This window comes from Calliphora vicina, chromosome 3, assembly GCF_958450345.1.
Source record: "Calliphora vicina chromosome 3, idCalVici1.1, whole genome shotgun sequence".
Lineage (NCBI taxonomy): Eukaryota > Metazoa > Arthropoda > Insecta > Diptera > Calliphoridae > Calliphora > Calliphora vicina.
In genome coordinates this window covers 106,125,011-106,147,428 of record NC_088782.1, presented here as the reverse complement: position 1 = coordinate 106,147,428, position 22,418 = coordinate 106,125,011, and the positions used below count along the sequence as shown (strand labels likewise).

At 34.8% G+C, this 22,418-nt stretch overlaps 3 protein-coding genes across 4 annotated transcripts; 1 reads left to right on the top strand and 2 right to left on the bottom strand.

Moving 5' to 3' along the window:
* Positions 1-163: 163 nt before the first annotated feature.
* LOC135954462 (uncharacterized) lies at positions 164-5,598 on the bottom strand. The gene is made up of 3 exons (XM_065504638.1): positions 4,553-5,598; positions 843-4,272; positions 164-770 (listed from the first exon to the last, which is right to left on the bottom strand). The coding sequence occupies exons 1-3, from the start codon at positions 5,570-5,572 to the stop codon at positions 187-189; spliced, it is 5,034 nt and encodes a 1,677-aa protein (XP_065360710.1). The 5' UTR covers positions 5,573-5,598; the 3' UTR covers positions 164-186.
* A 2,155-nt stretch (positions 5,599-7,753) lies between these two features.
* Positions 7,754-15,535, bottom strand: mib1 (mind bomb 1). 2 transcript variants are annotated; one of them, XM_065506426.1, is made up of 7 exons: positions 14,904-15,535; positions 11,599-12,159; positions 10,658-11,326; positions 9,177-10,595; positions 8,839-9,108; positions 8,478-8,765; positions 7,754-8,381 (listed from the first exon to the last, which is right to left on the bottom strand). In XM_065506426.1, exons 1-7 carry the CDS (start codon positions 15,192-15,194, stop codon positions 8,241-8,243), a joined length of 3,639 nt encoding a protein of 1,212 aa, XP_065362498.1. In that variant the 5' UTR covers positions 15,195-15,535; the 3' UTR covers positions 7,754-8,240. The 2 variants fall into 2 exon arrangements, with proteins under 2 accessions (XP_065362498.1, XP_065362497.1); XM_065506425.1 differs by having other exon boundaries at positions 8,478-8,783; positions 14,904-15,534.
* Positions 15,536-16,320: 785 nt separating this feature from the next.
* Pex14 (peroxin 14) lies at positions 16,321-18,085 on the top strand. The gene is made up of 3 exons (XM_065505435.1): positions 16,321-16,583; positions 16,644-16,952; positions 17,025-18,085. The coding sequence occupies exons 1-3, from the start codon at positions 16,443-16,445 to the stop codon at positions 17,457-17,459; spliced, it is 885 nt and encodes a 294-aa protein (XP_065361507.1). The 5' UTR covers positions 16,321-16,442; the 3' UTR covers positions 17,460-18,085.
* Positions 18,086-22,418: the final 4,333 nt, after the last annotated feature.

The window sequence follows — 22,418 nt, the reverse complement described above, 5'->3', positions numbered from 1 at the left end:
TTATCTTGCACGGTTGCATTTTTTCGTATGATTTAACCGATAGAGGGAGGGATTATTTTTTAACCCATGAAATATTTTAAATCTCAATAACATTTTATAATTCCAATATATAAACAAGCAAATAGTAATCATAATTTTAAATATATTTTCCATATATATGGTTTAAAATAAAACAAATAAAAAAAACTAAGTCATTACATCAACATACATTTTTGGATTTTGAGCAATATTTTCTTCCATAATTTTCCTCTTCATAGTCTCCCACTGTTTCATGCGCTCCTGTATTTCCGGTATAACCGTTTTAACCTGAAAACGTTCGATTTCCGAACCATCTCTCATTTCGATTTTTGTTTTGAAATTATAATTTGGTGTATAGCCATTTAATTTCAGAAAATGATCAAAATAGAAGGGCACTATTTGTTCTTGTGTGGTGTCGGCTCGTGTGATACTGTCTCTTGTATCGACTGTGACCTCGGTGAGACCTTCCTCGTGAAAAGCCCGGAACAAGAATTTAGCACGTTCTGAAATTTTCTTCTCTTCGATTTTAACGGTTCTTGTACGTTTTCTAATATAATATCGTGGTAGTTTTGTTGGGCGTTTCGGTTTCTGATAGGGTGGTTCAAGATTTTTAACCACCTTTTTCATTTCCAAGTCGATTCTTCGTTCAATATGATAGGCCTGATAGGATTGCTTACGTAAATATGACCGGTGCGTTCGTAGTTTATTTTCAGTTTCACGAGTAATATCCATGGGTATGGTTTCGAATTTAGCTTGAAGTAACAATAATTAGGACATTAATTAAATTAAAACACGTAAAGGAGCTATATTCGGCTAATTCTTACCTATAAGTTCCATCACTACTTCCGACATCATGGCTACCATATCGATGGTATACAATTCTTGTTCACTTGATCCTCTCAAATTGCCGGGCACAATCCGTCGCCAAGCTTCAACTATAATAGCACGATCTCTATGGAACATTTTTTCGTTGAAGCACTCTTCTATGGGATATTCGAGAAATCGTAAAGTACGTTGACTTAACCATTTGGCTCGATCGGTCATGAAATATAATTTTGCACATTTTCTGCTGACATACTGCTCTTTATCATGCAAATCCTCTGCACACCAGTCCACAAAGGTTTCCAACTTATGCTGCAATTCCGTTTGTATGGCCAAAGTAAAATGCATTTCGAGTAGTAAAATAAAGGTTTTTGTTTTTAAATTGTCCAAGCCTTCGAGGAAGCTTTCGGCATTAGGAAATACAATAAGATTATCATGTTTATTTTGTAAATACTCCTCTTCGTAGTAAGCCTTTATAGCCCAAGCATCGTCTTTCTCCCGTTTACGTATATTCATAGTGGAACGTTTCGCTATAGAGGCTTCAAAATTTTCCAATTCATCTTCGTTATTATCCAGACGATGTATCCAATCGTGCTGTAAACGCCACTCTTGACCTCCCAGTAAATAGTGGAAATTTTGCAGCATAACACAGCGCACCCAATGGCCCTCTATGAACACAATGTCCATATTCAACATGACCAAATCACGTTCTAGCGTTTTCAAGTTTGTTTTCAAACGATCGGTTTCGTCGTAGAAGTTTTTCACTTTATATACTACAGCCATGGCTGAATCATATTCCCGCTTCTCCCACTTGGCAAAAAGCTTTTCAAATAGTTCTTTAACCCTTTGCATGTCGCTCCAATGTTGCTCGTTAAGGCGATCGTAGATTTTGGTGCGCACCATTTGACCTTGTATTAACATGGATTCAAACTTTAAGCGCAAAGCGTCTTTGATAAATGATTGACCCGTTTTGAATTTAAACAACTTTATGGGAGGGCGTCTCTTTAACTCTTCCACGTAGTTTTCATCTATATCGGTGGTGACCACACCTTTGTATTTCATCTTTCCTTGGCCTAATAACTTGTCTCTAACATCTTCTACGGGTACTTCCAGGCGCAGACGCAAGCCATTTTTAAGGCGTGTATTAAAAGTGAAAAAGCTATCTTTTGCCGTATTTAATTCTAGTTGGGCTTTCTTTTGGCCCGAAAAAGGCAGAACTTGGAACGGATTGGCTTGCTCTTTGTCCACATCTATGGGAAAGGCCTGGAAACGTGACCTCTGCAATTCCTCAAAGGGTACTATAGATTTGCGTATAAAATCTAGAGGTATCTTTTCTTTACCTTCCATTAGCAAATAACTGCCACTGTCGTTAGTGAGATTTGTACAAATTGAACTACTTAACGAAGTTAAACAACTTTCTATGCTTTTTAAATCCTCTTCCAACTCTTTGAGGAGCTCAGATTTATTTACACAAAGTTTTTCTTCGGATTCATCAATATATTGATTTTCCTTAAACGATTCACGCACATCTTTAAGTAATTGCAAGTACTGCTGGCGGCCTGGATAATCAAGATCTTGTAATTCTTTAGGATCACGAGATTGTAGCTTATAATCTTTTTGAGTGCACAAACTTTTTGATTTTATTGCATGTGTTTCCTTTGACTTAGGTTTAGAGGCATTTAGCTGATGATCTTTTATCATTTCATCGATTTCATATTGCGGCAAGCTGAGAGCCATATCAACAAACTGGTTACAAGGTGGGTTAGCCATATGAAAGTTTTCTATTACCAGACGATCGGACTTTTTCAAGACTTTCGTAATTTCAGGTATAACCACATGAGGTTGGTAGTGAACATCTACCTGCTTGACCTGGGTGGCCTTCCAGTGATCATGATGATGTCTGGACTCAAATATATCAGTGTAGGGCCTCTTTTTCTGCTCAACATTAGCGAATTCTACCTTATCCTGATCCAATTTCTGCATATACGGCAAGTTAGTAGTCATTACTATTTGATCAAACATTTCCGAAGGAACTCTTTGATTGTTATAATCTCTAGGATTTCGGGGATGTTGGCGTAAAGTGGGTTCCCTGTATTTGGGAGCCGGCATATTACCACGCATTCTTAATGATTTTTTTGGGTTTTCAGTCTGGCAAAATCTATCTTCCTGTAAATCTTCTGCCAGAGGCTCCTGTTGTGGCACCCAGTCCGATTCCGAACTGGTTGAGGAATTTTCGCATTTTGTTTGCAAACGAGACTTCTTTACTGGTCGCCAGGGAATACCCAAAAGTTTTAGTCTCTTTTGTTTAATTTCCTCTTGCCGGCGTTTCTCCTTAAGAGCTTTGGCTGAAATAAACTCGTTGGTGCTTTTAAGTTTTAAAATTTGTACATCGTCCAAAGGATCTTTAAGCTGGGAAAATCTTTTGACGGTATCACCGAAACGATAACTGATCAAGTTGAACTTCTTGACATTATAGCGTAGGCGAGGTTGGGCTAATTTCAAATTTTTACGTCTAACACGATCATAATGGCGGCCTAAGGGTTTGCTCACATACTCTCTTATAGTAGAGTATTGGGCTTCAGGTGGTTTGAAACCAAATGGTGGTGGAAACAACACCAACTGAGGATCGTCTGGTGTGCGCAACTTTTGTATACCCATTTCCACATCTAATTTAATTTGTTGTTTTTTTGGTGCCAATTCCTTTAACCATTGATCTCGAGTCATGCAGTTCTTTTCTTTACGAGTACCCTGCAGCTTTTCATGTTGGGTGAATTTTCCTCTCAAGTTGGATCCCAATTTATAATGAAACCCCCTGAGCTTAAATATGCTTTCCTGCTTACCCACTTGCATGTTATCCTCATCGTCTGTAGATTGCTCAGTAAGTTTAGAGCCTTCTTCAGCGCGATCGACAGTATCTGAACTTAGTTCCAAGTCGGCAGCTGGAAATTCTTTTGATTTACCTTTACGCTCCAAATAGAACTTTTTTGTGATTCTGGCTTTATCTCGTCTTATAAGATTCATTTGCTTTAAAACACTTTTGAAATGTTTAGTCTCCTGCATAGTGTGCGGATATGTACGTCTTACATTTTGAGATTTTTTTAAATTCAATTCTTTTCCCGCACATCTCTCAATGGATTCATCAATGTTTGCTATAAGTTTCTTAAGATTTGCATCAGCTAGAGTTAGAGCTAAATTGTCTGTCTCTGCCTTTTTACGGATTTCATTTGCTTGTTTATCCTGCACTTGTCGTTCCTTGTTGCGCAAGTATAGATCCTTGTACCGTTCTTGACGGCGTTCTTTTTCCATGTTTATCATGTTTTGATTGTAAGGCTTGTCGGTTGAACGATATAGTTTACCCAGTTGAAGTGGCGTTTCAGGTGGAATGGTATGTACGGGTTCATTGCGATCTCGTATATCGAAACGTTTGGGTATCTAAATGGTAATTTAAGTGATTAAATGTGTAATACTTTCTCATCAAATTTACAGAATTTAGTCAGTATTGGTCATATGCATTTTGGGTATATTATGGATGGCAACCGAACTTCAGTTGCATTGTCGGAAGGCAACCACAAATTTCTGATTGCCAATTTGGCAACAGAAAATTATAGCTGCCAGTTCAAATCTGTAATACCATTTCAAAAACTGACAATGCATCTTTTGTTCGGTTGCCATCCATAACTGACCCATTATTAGTACTAAAACATCTTCTTACATTTATCATTTCCTCGTGTAATTGCTGCTCAACATTTCTTTGCGTTTCCGTCTTGACTCTCCTACGCTCCATGTAGCGACAAACTCTTCGATAGTTACGCTGATTTTGAAAATCCTGTTCATCTTTCTGATAGGTATTGCTATAGTCCAGACCCTGAAAATCCAATTGTAAAGGATTCTCCAAATCTATTACCTCACAAATGAAATCCTCCGATGATTCGGAGGCGGTGGCGGCACAAACATTTTGAGCATGTTTAACCATTTTTGTTAGTGTATTAAATTCTTTTTTTCTCGAGTACTCTTTGCTGCGTAAAACCGCCGGATTGACTAGACAATGGACTTTACGAGGATCCTGAGTTAAGAAGAATTTTTGTCGTGATTTGGACATTTTGGATAATTGCTCATAGTTTGTTGGACAAGTCCCCGTGAATTTGCGTGGAGCTCCGGCTACAAAACTCTCTTTACAAGGTCTCCGCCATTCGGCTCCATGAAAATTCAAAGACTTCTGAGAGCCCTTGTGTTTGCTATCTATCATTTGCTGTGAAGTGTCTGTATGTGTTTGGCTAGTTTGTGTTGTGCTTTTCATAGTTTCCGAAGACTGTTTGTTTCTGGTCTTAGCATCAGAGGAGGTTGAAGAACATTTGGCTTGAAATTTCTTCGGCACTGTTACCAGCATTTGTGCAAAATATGAGTTTGTAGAACTAGTGAAATCGTAACCACGCTCCTTAGCTGGAGTTGTTGTATTCGATTCGGGCCGTTTTGGCTCATTTCTCTGACATTTTACTTTATATATTGCGGATTTATTGTAACTTGCAGAGGGAAATTGCAGATTTTGTATATACAAAGTCTGTTCCGATATCCTGTCATGTCTTGTGGTTTGATATTTCATTGTTGTAGTTGTCGGTTTTGTATCGAATTTTGATGATGAATCTGTGGACGGAGATTCCTTTGAATATTCCCGGTTAGGTTTATTTAGGTGGGTGGTTTTTGAACCACGTCGAGTTTTTGAAGTAGTGGCCATTTTATCAAATAATTAAAATATATGAGGAATATGGTTAAGCAGTTAAAAAATTTGTGAAAGTTTAATAAAATAATAAAAAAAAAATATTTATCGATTTGAAAAGTAAATCGTTTTAACAAATCAACAATAGTTCGATTGTTATGTATGAAAAATTAATAAAATTATGTATATCAAACCTTATTTGAACAAATCAGTCGTGAACAAATCTGTTTGATTGTAAATATTCGCCTTGAAACCAGTTTGTTGACATACAAATGTAAACCAATAGCAAAGTGCGTGTTATGTAAGCCCTAAATCTTTGCACTCAAAAGTATTATAGGCTCTGGATTTTATGAATCTAGAAGATCTGTTTTATGCAACTGTTTAAAGGTAGGTATTAGTGAATGGTAAATCGATTACGATTATGGTCGAAAATCGATTTTCAGGGTCTATAAACGATTATTTCGTGATCGATTATATACTCCGATTTTTATGCTGAAATCGATAGAAATACAATTCCGCAATTTTTAGTATTGTCTTTGCTTTCATTAAAATTTGCAATATAATAATCTTCAGGTGACATCGGAAAATATTCACGGAGGACCTCATTTTTGAATGCGAAATTTTTTGAACCTTAAGAAATTTTTATAAAAGTTACGAAATTTTTTCCATAAAATTTTTGTCAAATGTTTGCCGTTACTGTTTATAAAATGAGCACCTCAACATAAAGGAGTTATAATACTCTTCCAAAATATGATTTTAATCCGTAATTATAGCGTATATGTGTCATTTGCTAAAGTTCCCAAAAATGCAGGTCGATTATTAAAAAATCGATTATTGGTTACGATTAATCGACCGTAAAAATCGAAATGAAAATGGTTGATCGAAAAGTCGAAAATCGATAATTAGCTTTTCATACCATTCACTAGTAGGGATAGGGAAACACAGGACATTTTTGGCTGGAGCAGTAAAGGCAACAGTAGAGATTTCAAATCGGGCGGTATGAGTACCTAGTTGTGCTGGGTTGGTCGGGTTTCAGAATAGGAACAATTCGCTCTACCTACTAGAAATATGGAATCACTAATTGGAGAGTTTCTCGAGTTGAGTGAGAAATTCCAGCGCTACTGTACCGAGTTTCTTTAACATCAGCATAGAGATCCTATTAGGACCAAGAGCTTTAGCGGGTTTAGATTTGGAGATGATGATCGGGATTGAAGGAATAGGGCTCGGAGTATCGTTTGAGATTCTTGGTTATCCCGACTATAGCTCTTTTGTCTCGGTTTTGCGAGGTGGGATGTTTGACAAATGGCACATTTCTTGTCATCTGTATATTGAGTATTGTTAAAGTCGATTGTGTAGTAGCTGAGGTGGGCTAACCATTTGTTGCGGCGGTTTTCATTCATGTTATTAATCATATCGGCCATCAATTTGCCCATCAGCTAGGTTGCAGGCACGCAAGTTCTGCCAAGTGTGCTGCTTGAGAAGGAATATTGGGTCTAATAATAGGGACACTGCCTGCGGTAATTAAGCGCCTTGCCGACTTGAGTATCTCTAAAGACCTTTTCTCCCTTTCTGGCACATGGGAGGAGATGCAATTGACGAAGGCTTCTATACGGTGACCAAGATGAGTATGTGGTTTGAGTTTAATGAATTTTGGGTTTGCCAGGTGGTGAATGCAAGTAGCGACGGGCAGACAATGGAAATGTCTGGGGAGCTTAAAAATCTTCGCTGTGACTGGCGAGACTTGAGCACCGTTTCAGGCAGGCAGTGCATAAAACTGAGGCGGTGTTTAGCATTATGTGGGTATGACACACTGAGCAAAACCAGATTTCTGGAGCTGGATTTTGTTCAACGCCGGCCATAATTAAAAAGATATTGAGTAAAATTGCCGTCATATTCTGCTCATCTGGGAAAAAAACTTCCGATTGTTACAGCTGTTGCTGAGTTGACAATCTTTGGCCGAATGAGATTGGTGTCATTCCGGGGCGAATTATAAATTGTCGTGGGTACGAGGGGTTTGTTGTTGCATTTGATGAAGTGGTGCTGGTTGCGCGCATTGGAGAAATTGTGGCTTTTGTTGAGATAACCATTTACTACTCCTTGTGATAGTTTTATTGAAATCCATATTTTATTAAGAACAAAAATTAATTCCTCCTTTTATAACTCCCTTCAGCTCTTTTTCTAAAATAAATTCTGGGAAACTTTTTTTTAATGTATATAAAATATATATTGTATGTATATAATATTATGGGGATTATTACGCAAAATAATAAAGTTTGTTATTTGTAAAAATCATGTACGTATTCTAAGAAAAAAATGTTGAAAACTAATAAAAGAAATTTATATATAAACTATATAAAAAAAGAATGAGTGAAACAAATAATGTTTTTAACGAATAAAAATGTTAATGAAATGCAAATAAAAGTCGAGTGATATATTATTGAAATTGTTAGAGTCAATAGTCAGTAGTTTTTAACAAGATTTTCTTTGAAAATTTTCAATACCATGATGTAAAATTAATGAGATAAAAAAAGCTTTTAAAATGCTATTAGGGTTTTTTGCGGTGCAACTAAGAGTTAAATGTATGAAAATAAATAATAATAGTCTGTTAATAAGGCAGGGAATTTTTGTGTTGTATATGTGTAACTACTTTTGGAAATATAAATAGCAGGGAGACTATTTAATAAGTTTAAAATAATAAAATACGTTTTTCGACGGTCTTGCGGCAAATGGGACAACCGTCAATTTGATCGCCACAATTTTGACAAGTACCATGACCACAAAGGAATACCATATTCTTCATGCGATCAAAGCAAACAGGACACATGGTCTGAAATGAGAGAAACAATAAAATTAATAAATATTTAAGAGAAGAAAAAGCATTGTCAAGAAACAATGTGTGCTTATAACTTAATCAAATCCTTACCTGTTCTTTAATATCCTGTAATTGTTGTTTGAGCTTTTGCACATCATCCATTTGGAAATTGTTAACATTGGAGGGTGCTACCATAACACTGTTACCAGCATTATTAGCTGCTGCTGCGGCTGCCAATAGATTATTTTGAGATTGAACCTGTTGAGCAGCATTGCCATTGGGTGTAGTGGTTAGGGTATTATTCATGGCCACTCCATGACCGGAAGTATTAATACCACCGCCCGTAGGCAGCATAGCCTGAGGCTTTTCATTTTCATTATGCATATTGGGATTTTGCACCTGCAACAAGTATAAATACTAATAAAACAAAACTTAATTCCATACAGTTTATCCATTGAATATAAAAAATTACCTTTTCTATGCTTCCCTCTCCGCCACAACACAATGAATAAGGCATGATTTCTTCTATTTGGGTACGACACAAGACACATTTTTTCATTAAACTGGAACAATTCTCACAGGCTACCATATGGCCGCAGGGTTTAAAGAATACCGCAGCCCTGCGATCCGAGCAAACCAAACACTCATCGATTTTTTCACGTGAGGATACAGCCTCGCGACAAATCAAACATTTTTTAACTCTAGGAGCACAATTATCGCAGCAGCAAACATGGCCACAAGGCTATACAATAACAAAAATAAATCATAAATTAATTTGATTCTCCCAAGAACTCAAATCAATAAACTTACCTTAAATACCGTATCACGTTTATAGTCGGAACATAAGAAGCATTCCTCCAAAGTGGAAGCATTTGTTGTATCGGTGGCTGAGGAAGATATATGCAATGATTGTGTTAGATCCTGGGCCAAAGTATTAAGACCACCATTAACTGAACCCGTGGTAACCGCAAGTAGTGGCATATTAGCCGGAACTGCTGAATTAATAGAAGATGGACCTGCAGCTGCCACTGCTGATAAAGGTCTTGGATTAGCAGTTACGGAAGTATGGGCCAAAGCTTTAGCTCTTGTACTGGTGCCAGCTACATTACCCGGCAAATCCGAATCATCGGTCTTACGTTCGTTGTAGCATTTCACCAATGTCTTGCATAGATTCGGATCTGGACACAAATCTAAAGGTGTTTGCAATTTACGATTCTTCAAAGTTAAATCTGCTCCATTGGCAGCCAAAAAACAGGCTATAGAAGCCGAAGCTTTTTTGTTATTAGGATTTCTAAGACCCATCAATAGTTTGCCAAAACCTTCAACATCTTGCAGCTGTTTCAACTGTGATAGAGTGTGGTGTCTTAAGGCTTCATGTAGAGGTGTGTCACCGTCCTTATCGGGTATGTTAAGATTGGCTCCCTCCTGCACCAACAGCTTAACAATCTGTACATGCTGACGTTCTACAGCCAAATGTAAGGCAGTCTGTAGATTAACATTTTGTCTATCCATATTGGCCTTGCCCATGTGTACCAGTAATTCGGCAATTTCAACATGATTATTTAAAGCGGCCAAATGTAGGGCGGTATAACCATCATCTTTCTTTTCCTCCACAATCCAGGGACGATTGGTTTTCGTTAATAAAATCTTCATAGCACTAGGATTACCCTTAAGGGAAGCATGATGCAAGGCATTGAAACCATTGTTATTGGTAAGAGTTATATCGGCGCCATAGTCCAGCAATAAGCTAAGCATTTCATCGTGTTCTTTAGAAATGGCATCGTGTAGGGGCGTATCACCCTCGGAGTCCTGCAAACTAGGATGGCAACCTAAACTTAATAGAGTTTTGACCACATTCAAATGGCCCTTATTGACTGCTATATGCAAAGCAGTTTGTCGGCGTTTATTGCGAGCATTAAGATCTGCCCCAGCCTTAGAGAGTAACTCAATAACAGCTGGTTCATCACCAAAAGCTGCATGGTGTACGGCACGGTCACCATCTTTATCTTCGATTTCAACATCTACATTATGGCACAATAAGACTTGTATGACTTCAATGTGACCATTTTGGCTAGCAGCCTGTAAAGCAGTATGACCAGCAAATACTCCATTAACATCTGCTATGGTATTAACGGGCTGGGAAGCGGCTGCAGATGATTGGGCTGTAGCGGACGAAGATGAACTGCTGGAAGCCTGTACCGCACCAGTTAAATATTCCTCACAACGGGCCTTTAAATATAAATTATATAAATAGTATATGTATAAATTTTCCTTACACAATTAAAACCTACCGCATAACCATTAGCCGCTGCCTTAACAAACTCCTCTGTGGCATCACCCGAAACACTGGGCTCAAATAATTTCTTTAAAATAGCCGACAAACGTTCACCACTTGATATTACGGGCACACAACTGCCATCAGCATTGGCCGAAGCCACCTTGGTAACCGCCAATGGATTATAGGTCCACGATGTATTACCCACCTCTACTTTCAGATCATTATCATGATATACCTGTTGCACTCTACCCACTTTGCCCAATGTCAATTGCATGGCGTCGGCCCATTCACCATGACCCCTTTGCAATTGTTTAATACTCTCTACGTCCGAGCATATCTTGACAATATCACCAACCTGAAATTCTGGCGGTGCTGTCGTTGGAGAGGCCACTTTTGTAAGCACGGCCGGATTAAAAGTCCAACGATTACCGGAATTGTAACCAACGACTATGTCGTGATCCTCATCGATACCCACGACCAAACCAACATTATTAAGACACTCAAACATACCGTCTGTCCAACCACCATGGCCATGTTGCAAAGATTGCACAATTTCCAAGTCCAAATCGACGGTAACTTTGTCGCCAATTTGAAAGCCATGTGGTCCCTTGCCCGGGCCATTTTCTCCCAAAAGTGGAAGATGATCGCGATAAACTGTATTGCCTTTGGCATCGTTAACGACCTAGAGAAAGGATAAAGAGGTTAAGGAATGTAATTTTACATTATACATTCTAGAGTATTTTTACTCTAGGAATTAAGCCTGAAGTAATCGCAATATTTAACTACGCAGAAATATTAATTTCTGTTAATAATAATCGTAATTGTATTAAAATTGAAGTGAAAGTTATTTTTTTTCCGAACTAAAAGACTCTTTGGCAAATTGGAATACATTTTCTACCCTGCCAATGGCGTTATCAACAATCTTCATTGTTTAAAATCGACATATCCACTTACCTTCAAATCAGCCATTCCTTCAAAACCCACACGATACAGATTCTTCGCACCATTATCCCACACAACATAAGCCGCCGAACGTGGCGAGGCCGAAGACCAATCCTGTATTTCATTAACTTTGCCACGGCGACCCACACCACCATCCTGATCCTCCCACTGCCAATCGACACCGCGTACCACTCTAGCTCCTGGAAATATACCACGTACTGCTACTTTTTTAGATTTACGACGTGGTTCGATCATAGTACGTTCACCGCCAGGCGTGGCAATACGATAGAAACGATGTCGCAAATGATGTTTATCGCCATGATAACATATCGAACACAAATCATAGTTAACACACTCTGCACACTTCCAGCGTATACCGAAGATGGGCTGTTGACGGCAGGTATCGCACATGGTGCCATCATGCTTAATGCCAGTGGGTGCACTATCCAGTATACGTAAATCGTAAGCGCCGGCGCAACGATAATTAGCAGCAGTGCCATTATCCCACACAACAACGACTTCTTCGGAAGATTCGAAATTTCGCACAGTGCCAACATGACCTTCCCCACCATCCTATGGTAAACAAGTGTATAATTTAGTTTAATGTTTTAGTAGAATAAATTTGTTTTTTTTTTTCTAAATACTTTGATTAACACACGATAATTCAAACGTGTTTTATTATTTAAATGCATATTTTTGTAGTTGCTATCACTAGACACTGGATGTTTATAGTAGAAATTTTATTATTGTTTCACTTAAGTGTATATTATAACAATTTGTGTATTTTTTTTTTAAATTCGGATGATTGTGTACTTTCAAATCAATTGATTAAATTAAAACCTAATTAAAGTATTTAGGCATGAGTCGATTTTAAAAATCAAAGTCAATTTTTTTCCGTAATTTTTGGTTTAATAAATTGTTTCTTCTAAAAAAAAGTATTTTTGACCATAAAAATATATATCGTTAGCTTAGTGTGCAAACGAGATAAGTCCCTTTGCACAAATTTTACAGCAGACACAAAAAAGCTTCTAAAATCCATTAGTTTTAAATAATTGTGAAATGTGTTAATGGAGTAGTATTACTTATTTGCTGTGATTTGTAATGATAATTTAGATTTTTGGGACACATTTTCTTTTACAAATTTTGTATTTTTAAGTCTCTATTATTAAATCTATATTGTCAACAAAAATTGCTATCAAACAACGTTTTTGATATCAGTAGTCCGGATGTTAATAAGTTTCAAAATCAAGCACTAAAAAAAAATTTCAAGTATTGCTAATTAAATCTGAATTCCAGCATTTTTTACAAGCTTTTATTTAACTTGCAATGTTTGTTTATTGTTTGTATGTATGTTTTTAGAATTTAGAACCAGTTCTCGTAGCCCAAATAGGCTAAAATTTGGCATTTATGAATAGACCTGTTGACAGTGCAATATTATGTTAGAAAATTGGAAGTTATGTTTAAAGTGGTTAAAATAATCTCTAGACCATGCTTGAATCTGATGTCAATGGAATATTATGTTCGAATATTCGAACTTATGTTCGAACATTTTTTGAAAGTTGTTAATATAATCTAGAAATCATGAGGATTCTTAAAAAAAACCAATTTTAGTTTTACTTATAGCAAATTTCTTAAAATTTTCAATTTCGAACTTAAAAATCTTTAAAAAAAAATATTAAAGACATTCATTTAAAGAATTTTCAATTTAGTTTTAGAATATAATCTTTTTAAGATATGTTCGAAACAATTAGTTTTATTTATGGCAAATTTCATAAAATTTTCAATTTCGAACTTAAAATAAAATTTAAGATGTTCTTGAATTTTAAAGAATTTTCAATGTAGTGCGCAATAATATAATAATAATAATAATGTTGTTAAAATAATCTCCAGATCATTCATAAAAAATGTTCGAACATAAGTTCGAATTATCGAAAGCTGTAAAATAATCTCGAGATCATGAGGATTCTTAAAAAACAATATTAGTTTTATTTGTGGCAAATTTCTTAAAATTTTCGATTTCGAACTTCAAATTTTTTAAAAAAATATTAAATACGTTAATGAATTTTTAATGTAGTTTTAGAATATAAGTTTTTTAAGATATGTTCGAAACAATTTTAGTTTTATTTATGGAAAGTTTCTAAAAATTTTCAATTTCGAACTTAACATTTTTTAAAAAAAATTAAAGATGTTCATGAATTTTAAAGAATTTTCAATGTAGTTTTAGAAAACAAGCTTTTTAAGATATGTTCGAAAATTCGAATTTATAGTTTATTTTCATATGATTAAAAAACATCGTGATTGAAATCACTTTTCATAAAATTTTAAATTTATTCGAATTTAAGAAATCGTGGAAATTACATTCACTTTGAACTACTTCCAAATTTTTTTGCTGCAACAGTAAACAGTTTTTACAATATTTACGAGTGGAAAGTTTTCTGAAATTTTTTTTATTTATTTGAATGATAGTGTGTTTCACTATTCGTTTTAATTGCTATATTTTAATTTTGTTTATACAGTTTATTTAAAAATAAACCTTGCTTATCGATTTTAGCTTTGAAAGACCGGCTTTTTTATAAGCGTTCAATTAAAAATGTATTTATTGATAATGTATTGCGTCTTTTTGTTTTGTGTTTGATATTTTAAATAAAAAACAACCTGTGTAAGAATAAATACTCATGAAGAATAAAATTGAGATTCAAAAAATTAAAAGCTTTAATCGAGGATAAGCTCATCTAATGAGCATTTTCGAATATATTTTTTATTGCAAGCTTTTTATTATTATCTAATAAATACCCTTAAACTAATTGATTTGAGCTTTGTTTAATAGGCTCATTTTATAAATCAAAGCGTTTTGAAACAAAGGAAATTATTATAAAAAGCATAATTGTATACTTTTTGATTTTTATGAAAATTAGTGGAAAATGTCTCGAAACTTGATTTTAAATGGTATTCAATTTGTAATATTATTAATCCAAAGTGAAATATTGCTTATTTTTTTAACCTTCTTAAAGATGTTTTCTTTTCAATTACATTTTAACAAATTCATATCGATTATTTCTATAGAAATAAATTACTCCAAACGTTAACCCAAACAAGAATATAACAACAACAATTAAATTATATTCAATCAATTACCAAACCAAAAAGTCAAATAAAAGGTCAATGACAATAAATGAATACAAGCAGTGGCATAATGTTGTCATACACCATCGTTTAGACATTATTCTACACACACCCCAGCCAGACAAATAAACAAATTTACAATTCTAATAAACATTCTACCATCAATTTCCTGTAATAAAATAAATCACACCTACCTGTTTACCCCATTTCCAATCGGGACCTCTTATAACTCTGGCGCCTACACCCTCCATTGCAAAACGTGATTGACGATTCATGACACCACCGCCGTTGGATTGCGGAGCTCCATCCACAACGGTTGCAGCTGATGTTTGGCCTCCGCCACCAACAGCTCCCGCTACGGCCGAGCTAGAAGTTGATGCTGTTGCTCCACTACCGCCACCACCACCAGTAGCAGCCGCCACTAAACCCGAATTTGTGCTTCCTGTATTGGCATCTTTACCTGCAGCTGTTGCTGCACAAGCCATGGAATTTCACTTTTTAGTTTTTTCTCCCAACAATGCACAGCCACAAATGTTACTTGTATGAAGGCTGTTTTTTTTCGTTAGTTTATGTGTGTGTGTGTGAAAATGCAATTGCTTGGCACTTGGTAGTTTTTCAGTAGTATTTTTTTTGGAGAGTTTTTCTGGAAGATACTTTTAATTGTTTACAATAATTTTTATATATTGTCAAACTTTAATAATTCATTCACTGTTTTTGTGCGTTTTCTGTCGTTTTTGTTAGAATTTAATGCATTAGAAATTTAAAAACTTGATTGATTTGTGAAATTATGCGTTCGAACTCCGGAAAATTATTTTTTTTCTTCGTCACAATTTTTTTATCTAGCTATTTCACTTGTTGTACAGAATGTCAATGAAGTTGTTTATATAGCGGGCTCTTTCTAACAAAGCAGCTGTTTATAAACGAGTTGCCAATTGTTAGTAAAAAACAATTGGTAGCATGAAATCAGGGATGTGCAATACAAATTTAAAAATGTTGAACGATATTGCTAAACTAATAGCTACTAGATTAATTTGAGGAACTCATTTGTGATTCAAATAAATCTGAACCACAATGAGGCAGCATCTGCCAAACTGACAACTCTCCTCATCAACTCCCAAGTCCAGAATTAGTATATGGGATGTCGAGGAAATAGAGACAGTATAAAATATATTTTGTCATTGGCCTATGCCACAGCGACAAACTAAGAGAAATAATAAAGTTCCCAAAGGGCATCAGGTGGATGTATGAAAGTTCATACATTTTTAAATTTCTACAATGTATCTATCGGATTTTAATTTTGTTACTATCCACTTATAATTATCTTACTACTATTGAATGTAATCACAATGGACCTAAAGGTTCTCCGAGTGGATTAACTAATCTTTTTATACCGTTATTTTAATTTAGAAATGCTTTTTGATTTAAATTTTGAAAAATATTTTTTATAACGTTTCTTTCAATATCCCTTTCAAATACTTCCAAATACCAATTATTACAACTCTTCCCATTTCTCCTTGTTAAAATATACATAAAATTGGCAACACTACAATCAGTCACTCTCTCTCAATTCATCAGCATTTTATTAATTATTTTTCAAATTTTATGCAAATACGGGAAAATACAACAACAGACGACAACTAAAGAAGGAATTTATAAAAAAAAACAAAAGAAAACCTTTATAAGATTAGAAAATAATAAAATAAGTTAAAATTAAAATTGCAGTAGAATTAAGTATGTCAAGCAATACCGATACCGGTGATACGGTAAATATAACAACAACAGAGCTACAACACAACATGGACAACAATGTATTGAAGGAAGGACAGTTAGCCATACAAATGAGCCAAGAAGAACCAGCACCACGTGAGGCTTTGGTAAGTAAAATGGGAACGTAATTGGATTTGTTTAAAGCAATGCTATTTTCTTATTCCTAGATAACAACTGCTGTGAATTTTCTAAATAATGCCAAAGTTCGCCATACAACTTTGCTGCAGAAACAACAGTTTCTAAGGTCCAAAGGTCTAACTTCGACCGAGATACAAATTGCCTGTGAAAGGGCTGGAGTCTTTAGTCAGGATCCAAATTCTCCAACAGTCATTAATATGGGAATAAATGCTTCACAAACACATGCCCAGTTGGCTTTGCAGCAGCCAAAGCCCACAGCTTTAGGACGTCTAAAAGAAATACTACATTCCATGGCTTTGATGGGCGGTGTAGCCTATGCCATTTTCATGTTTTGGAAGGTGAGTGTGTATTATTGTAAAATAATAACAAGTTTAAGATATTCTAATATTATTTACATTTATAATTGATAGAAATTTCTGCAAACCTTTTTATTTGGTGGCAAAAAGAAGAAATCTGTTGATGAGGCCTTAACGGATATCGACAAAAAAGTCGATACGCGCATAACAGAAGTAAAGGCAGAACTGACTCAGGTCAAGGAAAGCTTGGCCCGCGAACAACGTGATCAAACCCAACAATTTATGCGTGAATTTAATCAATTTAAAAGTGACCTAGAGGCTATTAAAGGTTTACTATTGAACCGCAAACAATTCCCCTCGCCTTTAGTAGCGTCTGTGGGTGCCCCTTCTATTCCCGCTTGGCAACTGTCGTCATCATCGCCCCGTCGGATATTACGAAATAGCCAATCGGATGATAATGAAATTGTTAACGACACTGGCTCTGGGTCGGGTTCATCTGAAACAGAGGTCGTTACTAAAAACAGTGATTCCAGTTTAGAAATTATGTAAAACAAAAAGCTTTATGCCTCTTACTTAAACATTTAAGTCATTAAACAAATAGTCAAATAGTAAAGAATATACAAAAAATATGTATTTAACAATTTTAGCCCAGCCGCTAAGCAATCTAAGATATTGTTTATAATACCTTTGCTTGGAATATATGTGTGTGTCTTTTCTAATTTTCAGCTGATAAGATTTGTGTTAATACTTAGCACACACTCTAACTAATCTAATCATTTTTGGCTTTGCGTTTATTATTTTGTATTTATTTAAAAGTAATTGCGTTTATTTCTTTTGTTTATACCTATACATTTTTTCTATTGTAAAATACAATTTTAGTTTGCCCTTAAGAATACATTTGGTGTAAAATAGTTAGTTTTGTTCCAATTTATTTAATTTTCTTTATTAAGTTTAGTTGTTTTTCTAATATTTTTTGTGGAAAATATTGGCTAAGTCCCGTTTTGCAATGCAGAAATTGAATGGCAGACAGACGAAGTTTGTTGGCGAGGGGTTGAAGAGGTAGAGTGTTTAGGCAAGTTCAAAAGATAATAAGAAAAATGTCTGCCTTTCAATTTCTGCATTGTAAAAGGGGACTAATTGACTTAAAATGATAATAAAAGAAAAAACTTCAACAATCTACATATTTTTATTTTGGGATTAGATAGAATTTTTGGGATGAGCTAGAGATCTGTCTATATCTTGGGTACTAAGTTCTGTGTACAGACAATAATTAAGTGAGTGAGAATACAATGGAAACTTAAGCATTCAAGTTTAAGTAAAGCTCATTTATAGTTTTATTTTAATGGTGGCACTGAAGCGAAATATAGCAGAGCAGAATTTAGAAAAAAAAAATTAATCTAGAAAAATAATCACACATACGAGTATTGATTTTGTTTCCACATAGATTTTTTTTACTAATACATTCTTACCTCATAGGTTTTTGACAAGTGAGTTAGGTGTTTGACAGGAGAGTTTCCGATCTACGACTATATATAGGTTGTTTCAGTAAGGAAGCACCTTTTCATTTCAAAATAAAAACAAGTATTTTTTTGAGATAGTTTTGATTTTTTTATTGGATTGTAAAGGAGGCCTGTTCCGATTATGTATGGAATCAAATATCAGTCAAATGGCCCTCACGGCACAAACAAATTACACTAAATTTAAAGAGTGTACTCTTACTGAGACATCCTTTTTATTAGTTCAAGGCAGAAACGAAAGTTATTTTATTCATGTAACCGGCGGTCTATTAATATACTATTTTTAACAAGACGAATTCATATAAGTTGTAGTCAGTCAAAAGCAGGGGGTTACTCCCTAATTCGATTCGAAATGAAAACATTTCGAATTACAATGTATTTAAAGAAAATCAAATTGGTTTTTGTAAATGTTATACTTCTTATAGAATCGAAACCACCTTATAATAAAATCGCCTTGATCGGCTTATTCTAAGCTTATTAACAAAATACTTATTTTTTAACTAAACGTAATTATTCTACGCTAGAACGTAATGTGGATATTTGAATATTGGTGTTTAAAGTTTTAACAAAATAAATTTTTTTTAAAATAAATATCTTAAACCACCACTATTCAAATATCCACACTACTTTCTGAACCAGAGACATAAACCTATGACCGCTGGCATATTTGATGGGATGCTCATCTCAGCTCTCCCCCTGGACCAGTGTCTTCTCTTTCAATTTTGGGAACTTTAGCTGGTGGAGCATCTTCACTGATACTTTGATGTAGCTGCTCTTCAACGGGTGTTGTACTTCGAATTATTGACTGACTGCAATGCGGAGAATATTCGGTAACATATGTACGCATAGGAGACAATAATTCAGCAGATGATGGTTGTTGGGGCATTAGATTTGCAGGCATCTCTTTTTCTCGTGTGCCCGGGGATATTCTTTCATTATTTGGCATAGAAACAATATTCGTTTCCAATAAATTTGTAAACTTATACTTTCGTTTTGGTTCATCTTCAAAATACCAATATTTCTGGGCCATATTAAGTACAATACCTGCTAGTTCCAGGAAGTCAGTACCAAGAAGAGTTCTCTTTTGCATGGCATTTGGTAGGTATATAAGTTTTATTCTGTGTATTCTGCAGCCAATAATTACATTACAAATAGTAGACATGACTTTACCTGTAGAAATGGAACCATCTGCCAGGGTAACTTCTGCGACAAAATCTTGAAAATCACATTTGTTGTCAGTAAGAATTTTCATAAATTCCAAGCTAACAACGCTGGTTTTAGCACCACTATCAAATACAGCTTCACCCTTAAGGCCAAAGAATTCCACGTTAGTTGTGGGTAATGAATGTCCAATAACTGTAGATAAGATCGAGTTGAGGGCAAAATGCAGCGGGCTGTCTCTAGTATTTCCATTACAGGGAGGACAGTTTGATCTATACACACCAGGTGCACCACATCCATAGCAAAAAAATGTGGATTTGCGCATCATATCTTGCTGTTGTTTTGGGTGATTACCAAACAAATTTGAATTTTGTTGTGTTGCTTGTTGACCACTTTGTGACTCATCACGCTTTATCTTTTTAAAACACGTTTCTATGGAATGACCTTTCATACGACAGAAACAGCAGCGGTTTGAGTAAGAAACTTCCTTTCTCACTTCAGTTGCAGCTGTCGTCAGAGGTTGAGCTTCTAAAAAAAACAACTCTGCTTCACGGGTGGCCGAAATTAATTCCTCAAAAGTATTAAAACTTTCACGACATACACGCTCTCTTATTTTGATGTTAATCATGCCGTATAATAAATTCAGTTGAATAACTTCACATGGAGGTACCTTAAGTTGTGAAAGAAGTAGTCTCTTTTTACAAATGAAGCTATCAATTGGCTCATTCTTTTGTTGTTTATTTTCAAAAAACGTGACAAAAATGCGCCAGTCAAGATCAGTTGGGGTGAATGTAGTCCGAATGAGAGCTATTGCCTGCTCAAACGTACATACAGTATTTTTCACACCCATCCACCAAGACGCAGCATAATCTTTTAATAGCAATGGCAATCCACGCAAAGCATCGATGTCAGAAATTTGTTCGATGTCTTTATAAAGGCTGATTGCAGACAAAAACTTTTCGACAGCAGCTGGATTTCTTTGTCCATTGAAACGAGCCGAGCATTGTGTTAATGATCCACATCTTGCATTACCACTCATTGCTGCTCGATGTTATCAGATCACAAGAGAGATTAAAATTATTTTCTTATATCCGTTGCGTTTTATTTCTAGCCACACGTTAGGCGTCTATGAAATAATGTTTCTAAGATTATATTGTTGAACAAAACCGAGGTTTGAAAAAAAAACAATGGATTTCACTTTTATTACATTTATGAAATACTTCAAAACAAATTATAACCCGTCCGGAAAATGAATTCTAGACAAAGCCGCTTGTTATTCGAAGGATGTGTGCAAAGTGATTTCATGGATGCTGCTGGCTTTGCTTAAATACTATTTTGACTACAGAGTTGAGAGCAAAAGGTAGTATACATTAAGTGTGAGCAGAGTTGTATATAAATGTTAAGCCTAGTACTCTGTTCATATTTGCCAAGGCGAATCTATAAATTCGCCTTGATATTTGCGAAAAATTATGGTTTTTTCATGCGAAAAATTTTACATGCTGTTTGACAGCTAGCTCTTGGTTTTAATTTCGTGCGAAAAAAGTGCTGCGTATGCTATTTCGTGTGGAAAAATAAGGTTGCCAGATTTATTTCACATGTTTTCCACAATAAAAACAGAGTACTGCTTTTGTGAAATTATTTCGCATATATTTCATTCCAAATATTTTATATGTAGTTTGACAGCACTTCGCACGAAATTTTGAACAGAGTACCTAGCTTTAGGGATCAAAAATTTACAGAGTTGCATTAAATAAAAATCTGTTAAATTTAAAAAAGACTTTAAATGTTAATTTAAAATAATAAATGTAGAAATAATATAAATTAAATGATATACAGTCGATCAGTTGTAAAACGATTTTGTTTGTTTTTGTAACATTTTGGTATGTGTTAAATTTGTATCTTTGTTTTCATATATGTAAATTTTTTCATCAGCTGTTTAAGATTTGGGATTTTTTGCTAAGATTAACCCAACAATATTGGCCGCTTAAACTAGCAAATAAAGAAAAGTAATCGATGACTCAATAACAACATTCGTGAGTGTATTTAACATTATCTTAATAAGGGTATTCATTTCGTTTTTTTTTTTGGAAAAATGGAAATGTGGAAAAATTTAATTTTAGTTACAACAAACACAAGAAAATAAATTACACCAAAAGTTGAATTTTTGAAATGTATACCCTTAATTATTAAATTCTAAGAATAACATTTTATTGCATTTTAATGGTTTTACAAAATTTTAAATATTCTCTACCTGATCTGAAAAAACCCGGAAAAGTTGCTTCAGGTACCTCACAAAAATTAAATTTCGCCATCGTCCTCATCATCCATTGCACGGGCCTCAACAAGGCGCGTTTGAAAATAATCTCTTCACTTTTTCAAAAACATAAAAACAATGTTCAATGTATTTAAAAGAATAATACAAATAAAATTGCAGTATAAATATATTTTTATCAAAAAATCGCTTAAAAAAATGTACAATAAAATTTTTTTTCCTGTATCAACTAGATCCGTTGCGAGTAACGGAGGGTTAAATACATATTCTATCATTGCTTCAACTGAATAGTGTTTTAGCAACCGCATAACACAACAAGAAAAGTAAAACCAATAATTTACGATGGTTTCTCGTTAGTATTCAACAAACAATTAATTTAATTTCAATCAAAAAACTACTGAAAATAATGCAACCTTGATCATTCAAATGTGCTTTCCTTATAACAAAAAACATTCCTTTAGATACCTCAAGATTCAGACTGGTCCCGATAGCATTTGTTTGTTTATATTTGAAGATTAAAGCAGGAAAAAATAACTATACCAAATTCCCACACCTTTT